General features: G+C 42.7%; 2 protein-coding genes across 3 annotated transcripts; one reads left to right on the forward strand and one right to left on the reverse strand.

The window, feature by feature from the left end:
- Positions 1-959: 959 nt before the first annotated feature.
- On the reverse strand, positions 960-16,734 carry LOC133002289 (rasGAP-activating-like protein 1). The gene is made up of 21 exons (XM_061072069.1): positions 16,670-16,734; positions 16,324-16,380; positions 14,854-14,967; positions 14,425-14,486; positions 12,833-12,962; positions 12,264-12,345; positions 11,903-12,043; positions 11,674-11,765; positions 10,833-10,950; positions 10,054-10,207; positions 8,719-8,783; positions 7,894-8,006; positions 7,020-7,212; positions 6,697-6,834; positions 5,769-5,913; positions 4,966-5,138; positions 3,125-3,262; positions 2,353-2,488; positions 1,479-1,599; positions 1,192-1,268; positions 960-1,108 (listed from the first exon to the last, which is right to left on the reverse strand). The coding sequence occupies exons 1-21, from the start codon at positions 16,732-16,734 to the stop codon at positions 960-962; spliced, it is 2,463 nt and encodes an 820-aa protein (XP_060928052.1).
- Positions 16,735-17,410: 676 nt separating this feature from the next.
- dgcr6 (DiGeorge syndrome critical region gene 6) lies at positions 17,411-20,916 on the forward strand. 2 transcript variants are annotated; one of them, XM_061071458.1, is made up of 6 exons: positions 17,411-17,425; positions 17,690-17,796; positions 19,026-19,186; positions 19,387-19,487; positions 19,587-19,727; positions 19,879-20,916. In XM_061071458.1, exons 1-6 carry the CDS (start codon positions 17,423-17,425, stop codon positions 19,954-19,956), a joined length of 591 nt encoding a protein of 196 aa, XP_060927441.1. In that variant the 5' UTR covers positions 17,411-17,422; the 3' UTR covers positions 19,957-20,916. The 2 variants fall into 2 exon arrangements, with proteins under 2 accessions (XP_060927441.1, XP_060927440.1); XM_061071457.1 differs by having other exon boundaries at positions 17,418-17,544.
- Positions 20,917-21,653: the final 737 nt, after the last annotated feature.

The following is a 21,653-nucleotide window of genomic DNA, read 5'->3' on the forward strand; positions in this document are numbered from 1 at the left end:
GAATTTAAAAAATGTCATTGTCTATAAAGAAATTTGGCATCTAAGTCACATCCAAGCCAACTGTAGTGGCACCTAAATCTCAAGGAAATGTAAACGTTTATCAAATGGGAGAATCTCAGGTATCTGGATCTGTATATGGCCTTTATATTGTTAATAGGTAAATGTTACCCATATGACTTAAGGGAAGGAGTTACATCAAGTGTTTTTAAATATGCAAATTACATCAGAACCCAACATGTAGGTGGACTGGCCATAGCACCAAACAAAAGCACATTGTTTTGTCTAAAGGGACCAAAGCAACAATCAAAACGATCATGTTTCTTATCGAACAGGCAGCGTCTTACTGTGGCAGCATGTGCACCAACATTTCATAAACTCATGGTGGTTTGACATATCATGTTAACGTCACTGCTACATTGCGGCCACGCCATTAAAATGTGTCTCAATAAGAAACAAAACGTTGATAAAAACATAATGGGAAAACAACTTACATTCAGTTACTGTAGATCACACTACAACAAGCCGTTTGCATAAAAACGTGCGACCCAGGTCCTGTACAGGTTCTCAAAAAATATAAAAGCTTCTTGTCACATTTCAACAACAAGTGGATGCAGGCCATGCAACAGATTGCTTGTTATCTACATTAGAAAATATCAGAGTCGGATCATGCTTCAAAGTCCCTCGGCCCCCCCTCTATCGTCAAGTATCATAATCTCTCCCCGGCGCTGTTGAAGCCGGTGGCGCTCAGGGAATACAAACAGATTCAAAGTGGGAGAGTTTCTTGTGCTCTTCACAGCGAGGCGTGAACTAAATGGCTGGAGGAGGGCACATCCTGGGGCCACTTTCTCCCCCTGACAACCGAGAGGGAGGAGGATATCTGATGCTCAAATGTGTTCGTTCAGGATGCAGCCCCGCCCCCTGCCTCTCTCCATCAGTGGGTCCTGGTGTAATGATGGAGGCTAGGGATTCAGGATGACACTGGTGGCGTCCTGCTTCTCTCTGCGCTGGAAGGTGGCGTGGGCCTGCTCCAGATCCCCTAGAACCGCCATCAGCCGGGCGACCGTTCTCTGACCTGGCTTCAGGAGCTGAGCGTTGCATTCTGCTCCATCTATGAGAAAGAGCACTAAGCCGTTAAAACAAAAACAATGTAATCATGTAGATAATGCAAAGAGCATCCTTGTGCCTTCTCACCTGGGAGAAAGTCAGGGCTGATCTTTCCTTTATTGCTCAACGTCTGATCAGCATCCGGCATCTCCAAATATTTTTTCCTGCAGTGTCAGTCACAGAAATGAATCACAGGATCACTCACCATTCTCTAAAAGCTGCTTTGCCTGCAGACTCTCACAGCTCAATGTTTGATTACAGGGTCAAGAAGCACGAACAAAAACAGCAGAGCAGTTTAGTCCTATGTTGCAACATTGACCTCTAGTGTCCAGTAAATGTACTACACCCAGACAGGGGCTGTTCCCTCTGCTGACCTCAGTTTCTCTCTGCCCTGCAGTAGCTCCTTGTAAATGGTCTGAGTCTCAACGTCAGGATCCAGCGGGTCGCTCCAGTCCCCCAGAGTCACAGCCGAGTGGGTTCTACTGCAGCCTGTAACTGAACATATGAGGGTCACACAAATACCCCTGATGGGAGTCTCACAGTCTGAACATTTTCAGTGGGAATAGCAATTAAACCCCAAATTCTGGTATTACTACAGGAAACACACACCATATAAACAATCACTTTTGAAATTCTGAAAAGGTGTAGATTAGGACAAAGAAAAAAGAACTTTAAATAATTGCATAGCTCCAAATCACTGAATAGAATAAGAGAATATAATAATAATACATTAGTAAGGTCAAGAACTTAAAAAATATAGAGAAAACCAACAGTTCCCACAACAAGCAATTGTATAATTTTAAGTATGTAATCAGATGCAGCTTTCAAACAGTAACTTAATGTTATTGCTCAGAGAAAACCACATTATGATTCTTAGAGCTCCTTCTCCACCCAAAGCAACAACGACATGGCAGCAACAACCTGAACGTTTAGTCACTAAATATGAATCACCAGGAACTCATGCTTTCTTTGACACCAGCTATAAACTAGTGGTCCAGGACTAAAGTAAGAGAGTGAAATATTGATGTCGTACATGTGAGTCCACATACAGTTTATACTCTGGGATACTGTTAATTCATGATAATCCTTCTGGGGGCATCTTGGGTGTAATTCAACATATTTGTGATTGTAATCTGAGCTACTTTAACTCTCAAGAGTACAATTAAAACTGGTGATATATAGTTACATAGCACCTTGACTGGTAACAGAAGGTTGGTGCATCATTAGGAGTGGTAAGAACAGGATTACCTGCCCGGTCGGCCTGCAGACAGCACGTCCACTTGCCACTGCGATGAGCCCCGGGGTGGAAAGAGGGCAGCATGCGCTCATTGTAGATGCTGACTTTCCTGATCGCTGACAGCCACTGGTTCAGCTCGTTCACGTTCTATTCAGGCAAAACAAAACAGTGTCACCCAGGAGTAATACACAGTTTATGACTGCCTTACACTCAGTACAGTGCACACCTCTGCCAAGGCCAAACAGTCCCCTTGTAAAACCACATTTAAATGCACTAGATTTGAATTTTTTTTTGAAGCTGTCACAAATTGCAAAAAGTCGTAAGTATCTGCCAGATTTTTTCATCGAGATCAATGAATTATTCTTTGAGAAATCAAGAAAAATCTCACAATGTTAGGTGAAAAGAAATCCCTGGACCTGCCAGGGAGTTCCAACTAAATGTAATGGGTTCTATCTTGGCTAATGCCCCTCCCTTCCACAAGACTTCATGTAAATAATTTGAGTAGCTCTTGCGTCATCGTGCTAAACATCTAACAGAAAACATAAGGAAAAACACACCACGGACAAAAATCCCCTTGGTGATGACGAAATATTGAAATGAAATGAAAATATATACAATTATTTTACTATTTCATTTGAAAATATATACGATCTAAGATCAGAAATTGTCACCAAGATGGATGAAGAGATAAATGCTTTTTCTGTGCCTACATAAACATTTTTTGTGGCAAACTGAAAAAGGTCAGGGACGTTTGGCTAATGGCTGGTGTCAGTACCAATGCACCTTGCACTGGATGTACATGGTGTGCATCTGTCCGTCGTTGTCCTGGGTGATGACCTGCATTACATTCTGCTGCTGAAAGGCATTTTCATCCACCCTCTCCACGGCACACACGCACTGCACGGGGGTGGAGGAGCGCACCTGCAACGAGTGAACCACAGACCACAGCGCCAATTAACACAAGGATGAACAGACCGGTAATGAGGGAAGTTGCCTCGAGCAGTTTAGCCGGAGGTTTGAGAGAAATAAAAGTGGTTTATGGTTTGATCACAGAGCAAATTAGTGGAACGGCTTCTGATGCTGAAATAGTTTGCACACATTAGGGTCGGAGGCTCGGTGTGAGGCCAGGAGGAAGTGGAGATGAGATCAGCACGGCAGCAAAGGCCGCTTTAAAGTGTAAATCAGCCACTTCCAATGGGAGCTCCTCTCGCTAAGACTGGAGTGCGCCAACATGGAGGAAAGGGCTCAGGACATTGTCTGCAATCTGATTTGCAATGTTAGCATGAATATCCACAGCCTTCAATTAACGCTCGCTTTCATTCCAGTCGCTCAAAGAGAGAGCTTTTCACCGAGGTGGAGAGAGAGCCCGCTCCCCTCTCCCTCTCTGGCTGGTGAATAAGAGGAGATCATTATCACAAGGCTCAGCACCACATGGTAATAACACTAATGATGTTCTCACAAGGAGATCAACACAAATACATTAAAGGGAGCTGTGGAGGACTAAAATGTTTCCTCTGTTTAGGAGACAAGTTGATGAACGGCCTTCAAAGGGCAGTGACCGATTCATCGTCACAAGCCCGATCAGCTTCTAATAATGAATTAGTCACCTGATGAAACTTAATAAATAAGCATGTATCTGCCATATAATAAAAAAATAATACAAAACATAACACATTAACATATATTCGGAAGATATACACACACAAAATATTTAACACTCGATTTTTTCAAGTTGAATCTATCATTTGCGTTAATAAGATGAATAAAAACAAGGGTTGGTAAGCCTGGAATATATAAAATAGCAAGAGCAGGCTACACTTTGAAAAAATGCAACCCACGCACCCCCCACCCCCTCCCATTAGCGCTCTTGTACGCCCCCACACATGTGAACGTGCACTGACGGACAACTGCTAGAAGCCGTTTTTTCTGTGGCTCAAGTGTTAACTTCTGGCTGTCGTTTCTGCTTCTGATTCAATTCACGTCCAACAATCCTCTGACTATCTGCCTGTTGTTCATTTACCTCTGAAAAAAAAAATGTGCAATAACTGTGCAATGTACTTTAATTGTTTACACTTGTCACTATTTTCTCTAGTATTTTATTCTTATATTGAGCTCTTTTACTTTATTTAAATTACTTTATTTAAATGTTCTCTTTTTTCTTACCTTATATTCTCTATAACATTGCTCTTGTTTCATTGCCGAGCTGACTTTATTATTATTTTATATTATTGTACTGTTGACCCTGTCTTAACTTATGTATGACAATTATCTAGAACTTGATCTTCAGCGGTGTGTGTTTCTCCGGCTGAAGACTCTGCAGGCTGGCGGGTCGGTAAGTGTCAGACAGATACGCCAGCCAATCATTTGGTCCGAATTAAATGATTGGTTGTGTTAAACCCAGTCTTGCGAGGGCCACAGACACTGGCTTTGAAAAAAATGTATTTCATAACTTATTGATGGCTATCGGGACATGAAGAGGATTTCAACAAACAAGTTTAAAAGGTGTCTTGGAAACAAATTACCAATCCTACCTTTAATTAATTTTGTTTTTAAGTCATTTTCTAAACATTGTAAACATTTTTCTTTTTCCAGTGTAGGTTCTGGCCTATTAGTCTAGTACCAACCTGCCACTCAGGGGTCTTGGCGTAGGAGAGCGTCTCACTGGTCAACCAGAAGTAGCGTTTCTTGAAGGCGAAGCGGGACAGCAGCTGCGGACCCTCTGTCTTGTGTTTGTGGAGGAATCCCTCTTTGACTGTGACAGACGGCATGAACACGGCCCTCTGAGGCACCTCTGACACTACAGGTACAAGGAGAGAGTTTGTGATGAGCATATAATGGCACGTTCGTCCACACAGACACAAGGTGGTGCTGTGACAATAAGCAACCAGGCTACAATTGTTTAACTACAGTACACGTCTTTATTTTCAGCGCTTTGTTATTGACAACACCTCCGGCCATCAGCATATGAAGAATTCAAAGAACAAGCATCCACTCCTGCATTCCAAATCCTCCAGAAGACAGTAAATGTCAAACTGGCCTTTAAGAGAAAGGAGTGGGTGTGATGTGCAGAAGGAGGCTGAAACACGATATGTCAGAGGGGGAAGATGTTTCACAACAACAAGAGCCTCACTGACACCTGATGGTGAGAAAGCAGCCCAGACATGTTGGGTAACCAGTGTGGCGTGTACAAGCGCCTGAGGTCTCTCGCTCCAGCTCCCCACCAACTCATTAACCATCACATCTCTTGTCTACACTTCCAACAACTTATGAATATTTTACCAAGGGGCCACAGTATTGTTTTCACCGAATCCTTACAGCATCGGCTTGGGGTTGCTGGCAGCCGGCCCGTGGCTAATTCGCAACATTTAATTAATCGAGAGCTTGACCTCTGAACTTTCCCTTAGATCCCACGGGTTCACAGTCTTACCAATGTCATGGTCTATGTCGATTAATTTGTCGAGGAAGTCCTTCACCGACGCCACGCTGCGAAGGATGATGGGATGAAGAGGCGCCATCCACTGCTCCTTTCCGTGACCCAGCTGAAGGCCCAGGTTCCCGACACTTTGCAACGCCTGGCGAGCACAGACACACAACAACATCCACTCAATGCCCACATCTCCAGCACATGAACTGACAGTGCTCGCTGTGAGTGACTGCACATCTCAAAGTCAGAGATCAGAAGGGTTCCCTCTGGCCAAGCATGCTGTGCAGCCCTTTGTCCGGCCCACACCTGGCCTGGGGCGAGGAGGAAGTCCCACTCTGCAGCCCGTCTCTGATGCTCGGGCTTTGAACCGCAGTCTGGTCACAGCGCGCACAAATGTAAAAATAGCTCGTTCCCTTTCTCCGTGGAGGACCCATGGCAACAGCACTTCAGCACCGCGGACAGCAGCCAGCGACGTTTCACTTTTAATGTGTGACCTCCCTGTTTTTAATGATATTGAGGTTGTTTGTGTTGTTTGTGTACGACTCTTGGGGATCACGACCATTCAACAGTATGGTGAGCTTAGTTAGAAACTACCAGAGGCTTTTATTGCCAGTGCGACAATAATTTTTTCTGTGTTTGCCTTTTGCAGTTTGATCTATTTCCAGTCGAGACAGGATGTTCGAGCGCAGCATAACCTGAGAAGGTATCGTTCCACTGCAAAGTGTGCTGCATGCGAAATTCAATCGTCCTAATTTGCTTTTGTCTATACACATAGTTTAAATGTCTATTTGTCTTCCTGTCTCCCATTGTTGTTAGAAATTACTCGCCTCCCGTGCATCCACGTCTTTCGCTGTTTGTGTCTTCTGCACTTAAGTGTGATATCTGTACATGAATTAATTATTCATAGCGGCGTCTGTGTTGTGCATCGTACCTTGGCCAGTAGTAACAGGGTTCTGCTCGTGCGCGTGTCCGCGTGCTGGTCTCTCAGCTGGAACAGTTTAGGCGTGAGGATGGCAGGAGCGAAGAAACGCAGGAAGAAGAACCCACTGATGGCCAGATACTTCACATCCTGTAAAAGTTGAGTGAATTTGATGGGAAAAGTTTATAGATCTGAGGACTGTCACTCAGTGTAACAGTGTAGAGTACAGAGTGGCAGCTGAATGTAAAACGTATAAAATGAATAACAAAATACATCGACGGGCTTAGGAAAGTGTTTCCAGCTTTCATTCTCAGAGTGTTCTGCTCCGGACTGACCTCGTTCTCGGGTTCAGCAAATTGCTCCTCGACTCTCTTGTGCAGTTGTTTGAAGGCCACTCTCATGACCGGAGGACACTGATCGACTGAGCCCACAATAGATTCAGTGATGCTGGTTAAGTAGCTTTGCAGCATCTCCACACTGCTGTCCCGCACCTCTGCCTCCGACACTGCTCCCTTAAATGAAATCCTTCTTTGGGGACAGAGAAAGATGAGAGGATTTATTGTCCCTGTGTCAGAAAGAGACAAAGTAGCATTTGTATCGAGATTTGGTGGAATCGTAAAAGGACCATAGACAATTAAAAATACTGATGAAATATACTTAAATTTACATATAACAATATATTACATATAACTGACAATGTAATTGCACGTTAGAGCCTTTTAACACACAGTCTATGGTCGGAGCAATTTCATACATCGGACAGCTGAATACAGATTTTGAGAGGTGAACTGGGGATGTCCAGAGAGCGATGAAGACATGGGACAGCTGATACGGTGAAGACAGACCGATCTACTGCGGGTGTAGAGGACGTTCACTCCTGGATCTCCCTCCATGTCAGAGAAGGACATCTCAGGGGGCTCATGGCAGTTGCCATGCAACAGCCTCCCCCCTTTTCACATTCCTTTTTTCATTTTTCTAACAGTCTTCCTCTCAGGGGCGAGGCGTACATGAAGTGGGCGGCCACCTGTGACCACGTTTCCATCTGACCATTTCAACACTGAGATCGAGAACTACACAGATGAGCCTACAGCCCTCAATCCCAGTTTGTGGCTTAAGACAAGCTCGTGTGAAAGAAAGCTGGACGATTTTAGGTCAGGATATGACGGATCATGGTCGTGAGCGACAGGAAGATGTGTTTTAGTTTTTTACCTGGTGCGGTTCAGGTCGATCTTACACGGGTCCAGCTCGATGTACTTCTTCTCATCAAAGATGCGATTAATGATGGGCTTCAGCACCTCATGCAGATACAGCATGCCAACAGCCTGACAGCAAAACAATACCATATGCTGAGGACATCTCATTTGCATACATTTTCTAAATGTGTAAACGTGCTTAAGAATAAACAAGGTACAGTGTGAAGCAGCACGGGTGCATGAGACGGTGTGAAATAAACAGTTATAGGGACATGAGCACGTTTCACTTGTTTTCCCATGTGCACGACATTTTTCAATTGCAGCTCCTAACGAACATATTTCAAATCTGCACATTTGTTTTCAAAGTGAAATATACAAATGCAGATGTATCTCATTGTTTTAGATACTATTATCAAACTACACAGGCCGTGTCATGGTCAGTTCTCTGAATATCATGGCGATAAATCTTAAACATACATTTAAAGGATTCCTCTGTGTCATTGTCCATGTAGAGAATATGAAATGATTTGCTGTTGAAACATTTGCAAAAAAAGAGCTCTTTTAGATCTTTATCTCTGCTATATTATATATTACTAGATATATATCATACTAATATATGTCCAATCTTATCTTTCATACTCATAAATAACCTTTACTTTGTAAATTTTGTATTTATTGTTTGTTATATTTGTTATAACTGTTTTGTACCACATCCCACACATATTTGTAACATTTCGTGTATGTACTTTGTATTTATATTGAACGAAATTAAACAGTAGAGAGAGAAAAATCCAAAACTTGTAGTTCCTCGCATCATAAAACAACAGTTACATCATCGCACCTTCATGAACTGCTCCATGGCCTTGGAGGCGAGTGAGTTGGAGCGGAACAAAGTGTTTGGATCAGCTGTGAAAACAAAAGAGAAAAGAGACTGATTAATTTTATAGTAAATAACGCCATCATTTAACCTGAAATACCTGTATTTACATCAATTTATAACAGAGAGTCAGCAGCTAAGATTTTGCAGAAGCGTGGATCTGATAATTTCCTCTCCGTTATTATCTCCCAGCCAATTTAATGAAGCCGCTTTCACAGACGCTCTCAACAGGGACATAATCGAGCTCGATGAAAATCTCTGAGATAGATGCATTGCTTCATTAAATTCATTGGCAGCTATTAATGAGAAGTGTGGATCCTTTGTGTGTTTCTGGTGTCACTTCAGGCTTCTGGCATGTGTGACATGTTTCACAACTGAGAGCTGATCTGCTTTAGAAGCACAGACCTCTCAGTGTGACAAATGAGGACAGAGTGACCTTGCTGAAACAACATTTAAATCCTTCAAGGTGGCAACACCGACAGATTCATAGTGACAGGGACTGAGGTTGTTAGGTGAAATATTTTCGGTGACAGATATGGGGATCTGTGAGTTTGCACTGAAACCCAGTGGGTGTGCTGCACAGTTTCCTTTCCTTTACCCCTGTGCCCAACTTTAATGTCTGGCTGCCAACGGCATCTATTCTTGATCAAGCACTTTACTCTCAGGATCATGTGGAGTTGCTATGGAAACTTAGGCACTATGCTTATTATCTCAAACTACACCAACACAACCCAAAGACCAGAGCACAACTCTGTGTGAATTATCATGGGAATGTTGTGCGGAGGCAATAACATGACTAATCCAGACCACAGAGGGGCAATGAAAAAAGACTGTTGGGTGAGTAAATAATTGGCATTGTTGAGGCAAATATGGTGCTAGTAGGTTTTAGACGCCCACGTTCACACACCATGACGGTGGTGCTCAGAGACCTCAATGTCATTTCAGAGATAAATAGCAGCAGCTCTTAGAGGGTCTCCGGAGTGACGAGTGATTGCAGGATACTGGCAGGTCCCAAAATCGAATGACTAATGCAAATCGTGACTAATAGAGATAAATGTAGAGCAAACACACACTGTGTATTGTGTGATCACACATGTCACATGTGCTCAGATATGGAGGCATTAATGGTTGGCATTTTCCTGAGAGACAAACTGGAGCATACTGGAGTGGACCTCCACTGTGGGACAAATAAAGGATTATCTTATCTTATCTCTTGTCGGATCAGTGCACTTCATAAATACAATACAGCCTGGAAATTATGAGTATCTGTCATGGATGACGTGTTGTCTCTAATCTTACTGGTGTGGTTGACCTCCCGCGTGTTCAGGTAATCCAGGAAAGGCACCACAAGGCCCTGGCCCAGGTAGATCTTCACCAGGGTCATTGCCACATCTTGACGGCTCTCAACCGTGGTTACATCCTCCAGCATGGTCAGAGCGCTGCTATCCTCCACCTGGGGAGAGGACCACTCAGGTTATGGGCACAGAATGTGAACGCCATTGGAAGGACAAGAGAGGATAAATGAGGCAGATGGAGTGAAATGAAAGCTGGGCTCAGCCGACAGGAATTTGGGCCAATTTAATTCCAATACTGCCAACCCCTGAGAATTGGAGGAGAAATTAAGTCTGGAACCTTAGTGGCGATAACGGGCCCAGAATATCTGATGGAGGTTTTGCTGCAACCATTTTCTCAAACAGAAACGTTTAGCCTTTTTCTTGAGTGCGCACGCCACCCTCCATTTTGTTTTCAACTGCTTCCCCGTGAGGTCACAGGAGAGATGTGAGGTGGTGCGTCTCTGTCCCTGGAGCAAAACTGTCAACAATATCCTGTAGTTTTTGATTATGATTATTTTGTAATCTTGTAGTGTGGGCGTGTTGAAGATTATGTAGAAGAAATGTGTTCTCCCTGTGCAACCTGATTTCAAAACGTTTTTAAACTCCTGTAGTCTGAGCCCAGCTTGACTGTGCATGAGCAACAACACATATACACACAATCCAGTATCTGGACACAGAAAATGATTTATCGTGCAGCTGAGCACATGAGTGTCAGTGCTGCGGAGGAGGAGTCATGACGCTGACCTCTGTGGGCGAGATGACTGACTCAACCAGGAGGTCAATGAGAGGCTGGTAGTACACAGATGGCAGGATGCGATCCTCCACCAGACGCACCTTCAGGCGCAGCGCTCCCAGCTTACCACTGTGACAAAGGAAAATACCAAAGAGAGAATGGAGAGAGATGATTAACCTGCATTAAAGGTATCTTGGGAAAGACGGGGAAATCTTTATGGACTTTTGGAATAAACAAAAGCTCCTGGCTTTGTTGTCTATGGTTTTGTTTATAGTTAGTAAGCTGCTGAAATCTGCAGGAAACTGTGGATAAAAAAGCAAGACGCTGATTGCTTGTGATACATTTAAATGCTCTTTTTATATAACATCTCTTAACGCTGTGATAGTGTGTCCTTATGGTGCGTCAATTGTTCACACTGCTTCCTTAAACCACTCAGGTGTAACATATAGTCCCAGAGCGAATAGATTTTGTAATGACTCGGGCAGTTACCAATTTCTACTCAACAGTTTGCAATCCTCAATAAAAGCCTTTTAACTGTGAGTCTCTGAGATTCACTTTACTTTAACCTCGTCTTTTTCGCAGTTCACTCAGCTTTTTTTGGTCTAAAATTATCTCAGGGACCAGACGCTGTCAGAGACCTGGCTTTGCACCTGCAAGAGTTCATTTATACGCACGAAAGACAGCATGCAGGGGGAACAAATACTTTCCTTGGCTGCATTTAAAAACACCAAGTGATTGCCTGGTCACTTTGAGTCTTGAGACGTTTCCAAAAGCAACATGCATATCTCAGTTGTAATATACAAGCATACAAACTCAACACACTGTCCAAATAAACACTCCCATAATTCTCACCCTGCATCAACTTCGTTGTTTCCCAAGGGTAGCAAACGGAACCAGCCCTCTAATAGAGGTGTCTTGTGCAAACAAGCAAGAGGGATTTCCACCTGCAACCAAGAGCAAACAAGGATATGACTGCAGGCAAGAACAATAACTAATTAAGGAATGTAGTGTCGAGAAATGCTCTACTCACAGACAAAACATTTTTTAACAAACCATGTATTTAAATCCACAACATCCTCACCTTTCCAAGAAAGTCATTCTTTCCCACCATGTCCCAGTCCCAGACCTCCACAGTGATGTGTCCTTCCCCACTCAGCTCCTCTGGATCCACCTCCAGCTCCAGTGACTCTCCCCAGTGAGGGAAACGAGTTTTCTTGATAATCTAAAACACAGCATTTTAGGTTATGAGAAATCCACAATAAACCTTTGTCAACTCCCTATTGTCGAGGTTTAAAGGCACCATAGAGGCTGTTGCAGCTTGTTAAGGTTTATTGTTTATTGTGCATATGGGCTATACAAACTAAATTAGTTTGATGACTGATTGCCCTTAGCTCACTAGTGCATATTGTAATATAAAATGATCAAACTACCAGACAACTCACCGAGGTCTCTGCGCTGTGGTTGTTGAAAACAACTCTTGCGAATGGATCCGAGGTCCCGGTGATGTCTCTTGGAGCCAAGTCTCTGTAGTTATCACCAGACAGAAAGACAACAGAACCGATCAATACACTGAAGCCACTCAACAAACTCTTCTAAACTGTCAGCGAGGACAAATCCTCCGCTCTCCACTCGACCTTATTCTCTCAAACTCAATACACATTCATGTTTGAATAACTCAGTGTCAAGTTCTGAGTGACATGCTCATTAGCGCCCTTCCTGAGAGCGAGAGATTGTAGCCTGGGACGCACAGATGGGACAGTGAGTGGTGTGATATGGCGGCATGACTCTGGAGGAGAGTGTGGAGGCCTGCGGGTGATGGTGTAAAGATTTGAGCTCAGAAATAGTAACGGCACAGGAAGTTCTAAGCTACAGTAACTTAACTTGTATCCACTTTCATCGTATTGAATCTGCTTATAAAGACGATGATAACATCAGGATAATATGATGGTCACATGCTTGAGATCTCATTGTCCCCTCATTGTGCTGTGTCAGGATTTGAAAGTTATTTTACCTGGCTTCAATGATTTGACAGCGCAGGCTGATCTTCTCCGTATCTTTCAGCAGCACCACACTCAGATGGATCTCTCCCTGGACTTCTTCATCAGGGTTGACCCTCGTCAGGTTCAGCCAGTTATCCAGCCCTGAAAGACACCAGTCATTTAAAACAGGAATGCTCAATAAACACTAAAAGCAGTTGTTTAGGGCCAATTGAGAAACTGATGAATTACCCTTTTCATCAATAATGTCAAAGTAGTCAGGTAATCTCCTTAATCAGACAAAATAATCTGCACATATTCAGATTCATTGTTATAAATTGAATCAAACCAAAACATTCTGGGTACTCCCTAGTCCCGTCTTCTCAGCTGTGAGGATTTACATGTCTTTGTTTTAATCAATAGTAAACTGAAGATTTTCAGGATCTGTGCTGATAAGAGGTAAAGACGTCACCTTGAGCTTTAGGGAATTACGGCGGCTTTTGTATTACTATTTGGTGGCTAGGGGGTAGAGCGAGTTGTCCTCTAACAAGAATGTCGGTGGACCGATCCTTGGGCAAGATACTGAACCCCTGACGGCTGCGTTGGCAGTGAGTGAGGGATGTGTGATAGAGAAAGTGTTGCACATAGATGCTCTGTGTGAATATGTGTGTGAAGTGAAAGTGTGTGTGAATGGGTGAATGTGCAAAAGTGTACTGTAAAGCACTTTGAGTGGTCATCAAGACCAGAAAATATACAAATACAGACCTTTTGCTTTCTAACGTGTTGTGGTCTAATCAAACATTTTTAAAAATGGCAAATTTTATGCATAAAGGTATAAAATGCTTTATAATCTATAAAACAAGATGAGAACATGCTCGGTCCCAATCTGATATTGTTTTTATTTCAGCGATGTCACATCCTCTGTTTCGCTGTGTGCAAGGGTGCGTCAAGGCCAGACTGTGAGAAGATCTGTGCGAGGGAGTAACTGACTCAGTACCACCCTGTGGCCATTAATCACACGAGGCCATGCCAGGTGGCTTTCTACATCGGTATTCAGCCAACTAACCCTGATAAACACATTGAGCAATTTAATAAAACCACAGAGCAGCATCACACATATTTGAAATGCTCCGTCTATCCAAGACAATGCGGTACGTGCTGGAGATCGTGCTGACATGGAGACTGGGACTATAGTTTCTTAAATGTGAATCTGTAAGACATTAAAAAGGCTTGAGGTCATTTAAAATTAATTGGCTGTTCTATAATCATTCTACAGCACAGTGATGCTCCACTCAAACAGATGGATTATTATGCGCGATGAAAAATACTAGCATTTAGGCAGATGAGCAGCAGGAGAGCCATTTAATAACAAATCAGTGGGAACGCTGATTTCACCGCCTCCGAGTTAGAGTTTACACGACCGAAACCCACTCTTAAGTGCCTGATAAATGTGCGCTTATCAAATTAAATGTGTGAGACTACATTGGGAGACATTCCCAGAGTCTCCGTCTAAAAGAAAAAAGAGGGCAGGTCTCCTCAATCACATGGAACTTTGACTCGGCAGTGGAAATCCATGTAAGTTTAACCTCTTGGTTGCGCTCGTGCCCCCAGATATGTTTAGTTTTACCTTTGGCTGGAGACCTGATGGCTTCTTTATTCAGTGAAATCTTTCCGATAACATCATCGTGGCTGTTGAAAGAGATAAAAGAGGAGATTATCAGAGAGAAGCTATTGATGCTGCAGTTCTTGCAACAGTTAAATGAGGTGAATTTGAGGACGGACTGATTGGAGCACCGTGGTCACAAGACGACAAGAGAAAAAAAAGAACCTTTAATCACTCAATGTGGGCGACCATCTGTCTGATGATGCTTGTTTATTCAAAGCCTGGAGTTACTTTCTCAAAACATTTAAACTGTATGTGAGGTTTTAACCCAAATATACTAGTTCATGAGCCGAGTTAAGAAAACACTGGTGGCTTAGCCTTAGGACTATAAATCAACTGAAAGGCTCCGTCAGTAAAGAGGCTGAATATGGAATAGCTTCAAATGACTGTTACCCAATGGTGTCCTCGTCCATGACATGGAAGGAGAGGGAATGGAAACCCATCGGGAGGTGCAGTGTATACTCTTCACCCCAGAAAGGATTTAGGTTCTTCCACACTGTGGCTGTCCTGAAAGGTGAGGTTATAGGTGCTGAATAGACCTTACACCAATACACATCACAGGAATGTACCAACAGAAACCAGCAGAGTGAGGAGTCACTGTAAAAGTGGCAGCAGTACAAGCTCTCACATACCCGAGGGGAGACAGATCATATGCTTTTAAAACTACTAGGATCCAAGATCCCTCCACGGCATCACAAGATGTTTAATGGAATAGGACAAAAGGGAAAGACATAAATCTGCTGCACATGATCATTTATTTTTTATGACTTTTATCAAAACATTACTCTATGCTCTTTTGAAATTAAACGAATCCTCATTTATGGATCAGCTCACATCTCAGCGACATACTGCATGCAATCAGGCCTGACAACATGTTGCCAACATGTTCCACTGAACAGTTCAGAGCATCTTTTGTACCTGCAGACTTTTAAATAAAGAATGTTGATTTACTATTCCTTCATTGTATGAGGTGGGGTTTTTGCTAAGTTTCCTAAATGTTTCGTTTTATACAAACTCTTAAAGGTTCTGTTAAAGCCAGAAAGGATTCTATGACGACTATTGAACCTCAATACATTGTTTTGTTATTGTAACGTCCATTTGACCGAAAATAGAAAAATGTGGGTTGCGGAGAGCTGCTCATGAAAGTCTGCTCAAATTCAGTGTAAATTGTAGTTACAGCAACCTCGTGATAACAATAGCATTAAAGTGTACACCACAACTGGAGCATTGTAGAGCTTTATGAGCGTGTCCGTGTTCTCCCTCCACAACCAGCCACCTCGTCCGAGAACATCACACTCGAGTCAGTTGTCCAGTGACACCACAAGATAATTAGTGTGACCGTCTGCAGTGAATCATTGTGCGATTTTCCCTCAACATGCCAGATGGAACAATGGCCACTGACTTTTCTCTATGTTTGTGTTGAAAACAACGACAACCATTTCCTCCAAAGTTAGATCTGGATACTGTCAACGAGCACACTTGAAAAAAACTATTATTTGGAGAATGAGTGGGGAGGAGGAGGATGAAATCATCTGAACTGGTGTATTCCGCAGCATTCTCCTTGCCTATGCAGGGAGCACCCTGCAATAATAGATGCACCCTCTCCATGGTTACCTGAGGGAGTTTTAAAGGCCAGACCAGTATCAGGTTCTCTGCATTGGAGGGGCCACGCTGTGGGCACCACCAGCCTGGTCCCACACACACATACACACTCCACCCTGGATTACAGAGTAGTGCAGGCACAGGCAGAAAACTGAGCTAATGCGAATATAAACTGTGATGATGAATATATACTGTATAAAGAAGATACGTTTCATAAAACACATATGTGCAGATCTTCATTGAAAACAGAACAGGACTCACCTGGCCACTACTTCATTGTCAACTTTTACCAGACAGTATGGATCACTGGTTCCAGATCTGAAGATGACAAGAGAAATACAGGACATCAGGAGACATATTATAAGAAGCAGTTTGTCTGATGGTCAAATTAATCTCCTCTTAAATTGAAACACTTGACTATCACATTTCTTCAATAAATCTACATGAGACAGCCTAGCAACGCTGGAAAAAACATTTCAAATGCAAATTTGACTCTCCCCCGTGTGATCTGACAAGAAGCTTCTCAACAATGTTGTGGCTGTGTCGTCTCCATCCTGCGAGTTGAGACCTGAGCACAGAGCCACATGCCTTTCGGGGGAATACTTACACGTCTTTGGCGGGGAGGTTCCTGCCCTCGACAATACGAAAATACAGAGATGTGTTTTGGGCCATTTTAGAGTCGAGTGCGGTAATGATCCAATATTCCTCCTATGTCCCCATGTGCGGGCTCTTATACACAGAGCTCTCCTCCTCCTCCTCCTTTGCTGCAACTCGCTTTCCTTCGCTTCATGGCACCTTCAGCGCCTCTCTCTCTCCAGCAGCGCGCAACGCAGGCGCGCGTCCACATTCAGGTCCAGATCAGATCCACAACCTGATCCAGACCAGATCCAGATCAGATCCACAACCTGACCCAGACCATAGACTGATCCAGACCAGATCCAGATCAGATCCACAACCTGATCCAGGACAGTCACAGGAGGAGCAAGTGGGATACTGTGGAGCACACACACACCTACCCACACACACACACACACACACACACCTACCCACACACAGGCGCGCACACGTACACGCACTGCGCTGTGAATGAATGGATCATCACACAAGTCAATGCAAACATGAATAAACTGCCACCATTCTGACACCGTCCACCATCTGTTTCTACCTGACGTCACTGCACCTTCTATATAATTTGTCACCATCGTAAAGGACGGTGGGTCACACCTGATAATTACATGCAGGATCGCCCCCTGCTTTGTCTAAACGCGCCACCAAGTGAGCATATTGAGCTACTGCAGGTGTATTTACACACAGGCATCTTGGCAGCCACCCCTCCGGTCCGGGGTCCTCACAGAAGTGCATGGTAGCGTATAAACACAACGGTAGAGCAGCAAAGCTAAAAACAAGCTTTTTTTCCACCTCTCACGTTGTTTATGTAACCTATGGTAACTTCTGTTGGCAGACGGACGTCCTTATATGCAGGCTAGTCTCCTAAAGACAACACATTGTCTTGTTTCCGGGACATTTACACTGTGAAAACAGTGAAATTAGCCCAAACTGCTGTTAGCTTGGTTAGCTAGCTGGATGTGTTGAACAGCAGCCTCTTGTTTTGCTCTCACTTCTCCAGGAGATGGATGCTTATCCCGGGGTCACTGGCGGGGATTCAACGAAGCAACAGGAGAGACATTACTACCTGTTGTCTGAGCTGCAGACCCTAGTGAAAGATTTACCCAGGTAATGTTGCCCAGCCTCCAGAGAAGTGATCAGAATCAGAAGTATTTTATTTCCAAGTACTTTCTGGGTATTGGTGCAAACAATGAACATAGAAACATAAAAACGCAATAAATACAACATGCATAGGAGAGCAATAAAAAATGGGAAACCAGTATATATTTTACTCACTGTTTACTTCTTATTTACTCACTTTTTACCAATATTTATACAAAGTAACATTTATTTTGAGATAAACATTTCTGAATAAAAATATATAAAAAATATAAAAAGTGAAGTAAAAAGTGAAATGCTAAATGCAAAACAGTTAACAGTGTCATATTGCAACCGCTCTCTCTCCCCTCTGTGTCTCAAGTGTAAAACCGATGTGGGAACTTTAGCTCATTGTTTCTGGTCTTCCTATAAACTTCAAAGATATTGGGCTGAAGTTATAAGTGAAATGGAGAGAATTTTTCATATTAATATAGGAATGGACCCCATATCCCTGATTCTAGGTCTCCCAAGTGACTGTTTGAAAACAGCAGTCAACAAAAGATTGTATAATATTTTAACATTTGCAGCTAAGAAAAACATTCTTGTGCAGTGGATTAGTGACAAGGTCCCTTCTGTCTGTGGTTGGCGCAAAATAATTTATGAATTGATCCCTTTAGAATATCTCACCAACATCATACATCACAGTGTAGATCAGTTCTCTAGACCTTTCCTCCACCCTATTAAAAGGACTGCTGTGGACTTGAATGACATTCGTGCACTGTGAGATTCATCACCTATTGTATCATGCCATATGTTTATCCCTTATGTAAGAGCTGTCATGTATGTTTTGTGCTTGTGTGTTTTGTGTCTAGTTTTGTAGACACTGTTTGTTTGTTGAATAGAAACAAAAAACTGCAATAAAAACAATGAAAAAAAAAAAAACAGTGTCATATTGCAATATGCAATGTAATGCAGTATAATATAATATGATATGATATAATGTGTTAATTTAACACATCCTAGAGGTGTGGGGGTGGAATAAAGGTCTGAGTCAGGTGGGGGTCCCGGGCCTTGTTGATAAGGCCAACTGCAGTCGGGAAGAAGCTGGTCTTGTGGCGGGAGGTTTTGGTCCTGATGGCCCGCAGCCTCCTGCCCGAGGGAAGAACATCACAGCAGCTGGTGTCTCAGGTTTATCTGTATGAATGATTTATTGACTTCATCTTGCTGTTCATTGTTGTTCTTCTCCTTTGTGTGATAAGCTCCTTCCAGCAGCGCCTGTCCTACAACACACTGAGTGACCTGGCTCTGGCGCTCATCGATGGGACGGTGTATGAGATCGTGCAGGGGCTCCTGGATATTCAGCATCTGACTGAAAAGAATCTGTACAACCAGAGGCAGAAGCTGCACGGTGAGCACCAAGGTCAGTGCTCCACAGAAAAAACACGCAGTGACTGATGGGGTCTGTTCACAAGTGCCAGCCTGGGTAAAATCAGGAATTCCTCTGAAATCAAACACGATGCCGAGTTCCAAACCTGCTCCATGAAAAGGGGGCCTTGTTGTGAGGTTGGTAACTGCAGATGCTCCTCTGATGCTTGACTGCTTCTCCTTTTGTGTGTGCAGCACTCAGACTGGAGCTTTTACGAAAACACAAAGACGCTCTGCAGTCGTGCAAGTCTCACAACCTCGGGCTTCTCAAATCAAACCAACAATCGGAAGTAGAGGTGAGGCAGTGAAATCCTAATGCCTCTGTTTGTAATAAAGGGCTATTTATTGTCATATGTCTACATGTTGATTGGTTTACTGACATCCTTTGTCATCAGGCTCTGGACATACGTGTGCGAGAGGAACAAAAAATGATGGATAAGAAGATTGTAGCTGAAATGGATCAAAAAGTGATAGACCAGCAGAACACCCTGGAGAAGGCGGGAGTCCCGGGGTTTTATATCACCACGAATCCTCAGGTAACCATCTTTGACTGTTCACTTACTGAAGTTGAAATTCATAGTAATGCCCTAAATAGTGGGCTAGGATACAAATATGCACTTTTTTAATACAGATAAATGTCCAGCAGATTGCAAAGTGTGTCATCACCTCTTGCTTCTTGTGTTTCAGGAGCTGACAATGCAGATGAACCTACTTGAGCTGGTCCTCAAGCTTCAACAGAAAGAGTCACAATCTGGAATACTATGAGGAAGATAACGAAGAAGCTTTATTTTAGCATAAAAAACCAATGGCATATTCTCACAATCCAGTTACTGTGAGATTTCCCGTGTCTCAGTCAACATGTTACTTACGTTACTGTTTGTAAGAAGCAGCAAGTTCAGAGAATGTTGAACACAGGTTGTCCCGAGTGTTTTGGTCATCACCATCATAATCCGGTTGGAGAGATGAATATGGCTTGTAAAGCACTAAATGCTATGTCACACATAAACATTGAATTGATTTGTTTTGCTTCAAATCCTTAGACACATTAAAGGACATGAAGAGAGGACCAGATGTGGCTGTATAGAGAAATAAGGCTGTGACCTTCCTGAAATAAGATTAATATTTAAGTGCCTCTTGGAGCCTTTGGGGCAGCTAGCCACGTATGAGGTGAAAAGGAAAGTGTAACTCCTTTTGGTCTAATCAGATCTAATTATATGATCAAATACAAAGCCACATTTTTTTACCTGTTCATATTTTTTATTGCGTTTTTGCCATTCCTAGAGTCTTTCCGGCAGGTTGTGTGAAAACCTGGTGTTTATTTAAATCAGCCGCTGGACATTTGAAAAGTGGATCAGCTGACCTGACCTCATGATGTTCACCTCAAATATCTAAAGTAGAAACAGGGTGACATGTCTCTGTTCCGAACAGACTCTGTGAGGATATGGGTTCACGTTATTGGTTGAGCTTTCCTCTTTATATTTGCATTGATATTTAGAAAATGTCTTACAAATAAATAAACAATAAATTATTTGATTTTCTATGAAACAAATGTCAGCTTCAACAAACAAGTGTTTTTGGAGTTTCTTGAAACATCTATATATGTGAATCCTTTTTACTGAATTGAGTTCTGTTGACACTGATCTTTTTCACAACTAATTTGTGAAGTACTGTACTGAATTATTTCACAGTGTTCATCAGTTCATGTTCTAGTAAATAAATCGGCAGCTCAACATTATCTGTGGCCTCTCTATTGATGTATTGTCTCCTTTTTTGCACTGTTAGTGTCCACATCCATCTACTTTACAAACTAAGTTTTTTTAACGATCACATATAAAGCCCCATGGTCAGACACATGACTACAGTGTGTTTTACTGTGCCTCCATTCCCTGTGTGGCCTCATGGGTCTGCTGACAGGGTTTGAATATCTGCACCCTGATGCATAAACTGCAGGGGACGGAGGATGTTTGCTCTCTTTCTTATGAACACTTAATAACTATATTAGAGCCATTCCTGTCCCTGTTGATACTTGAACCTGTTCTGTGACATTTTTGCACTGTTTGAGTTTGTTATGATATCAACTGGTCACATGAACGGTTTAAACATAGAGTAAATAGTTATTACTTGAGGTGCTTATCTTAAATATGTATGATTCTCAAACGTGTTCACATTTATATTAAAGGGATAGTTCACCCAAAAATTCACTTATTATTTACTCAGCACTATGCCGTGGGTGAAATGTTTGAGTCCACAAAATAATTTAGGAGTTTCATGGGTTAAACAGCATTGCACCCAAAAACAACACAATTGAGGTTAATGGTGAGTGATTATTTAAACGTGAAAACATAAAAAATAAAAAAAATGCCGCCATACTGCTCCTTTCGTGTCATCCAAGTGTCTGTATTGTTTGAGCCTAAATAACTGTGGTTATCATCCTCCAGATCCACGTTCACGTGTGGATCACG

Source organism: Limanda limanda, chromosome 5 (genome assembly GCF_963576545.1).
Source record: "Limanda limanda chromosome 5, fLimLim1.1, whole genome shotgun sequence".
Classification (NCBI taxonomy): Eukaryota; Metazoa; Chordata; class Actinopteri; order Pleuronectiformes; family Pleuronectidae; genus Limanda; species Limanda limanda.

Excerpts from the sequence above, each read along its gene's own strand:
- dgcr6 (XM_061071457.1), top strand. Across the intron at positions 17,797-19,025 it reads CTAGTGAAAGATTTACCCAG|CTCCTTCCAGCAGCGCCTGT; the intron begins GTAATGTTGCCC and ends TTGTGTGATAAG. Across the intron at positions 19,488-19,586 it reads ACCAACAATCGGAAGTAGAG|GCTCTGGACATACGTGTGCG; the intron begins GTGAGGCAGTGA and ends CTTTGTCATCAG.
- LOC133002289 (XM_061072069.1), bottom strand. The coding sequence starts at position 16,734 with ATGGCCCAAAACACATCTCTGTATTTTCGTATTGTCGAGGGCAGGAAC. Across the intron at positions 5,914-6,696 it reads CCCTGTTACTACTGGCCAAG|GCGTTGCAAAGTGTCGGGAA; the intron begins GTACGATGCACA and ends TGTGCTCGCCAG. Across the intron at positions 5,139-5,768 it reads CGACATAGACCATGACATTG|TGTCAGAGGTGCCTCAGAGG; the intron begins GTAAGACTGTGA and ends TTGTACCTGTAG.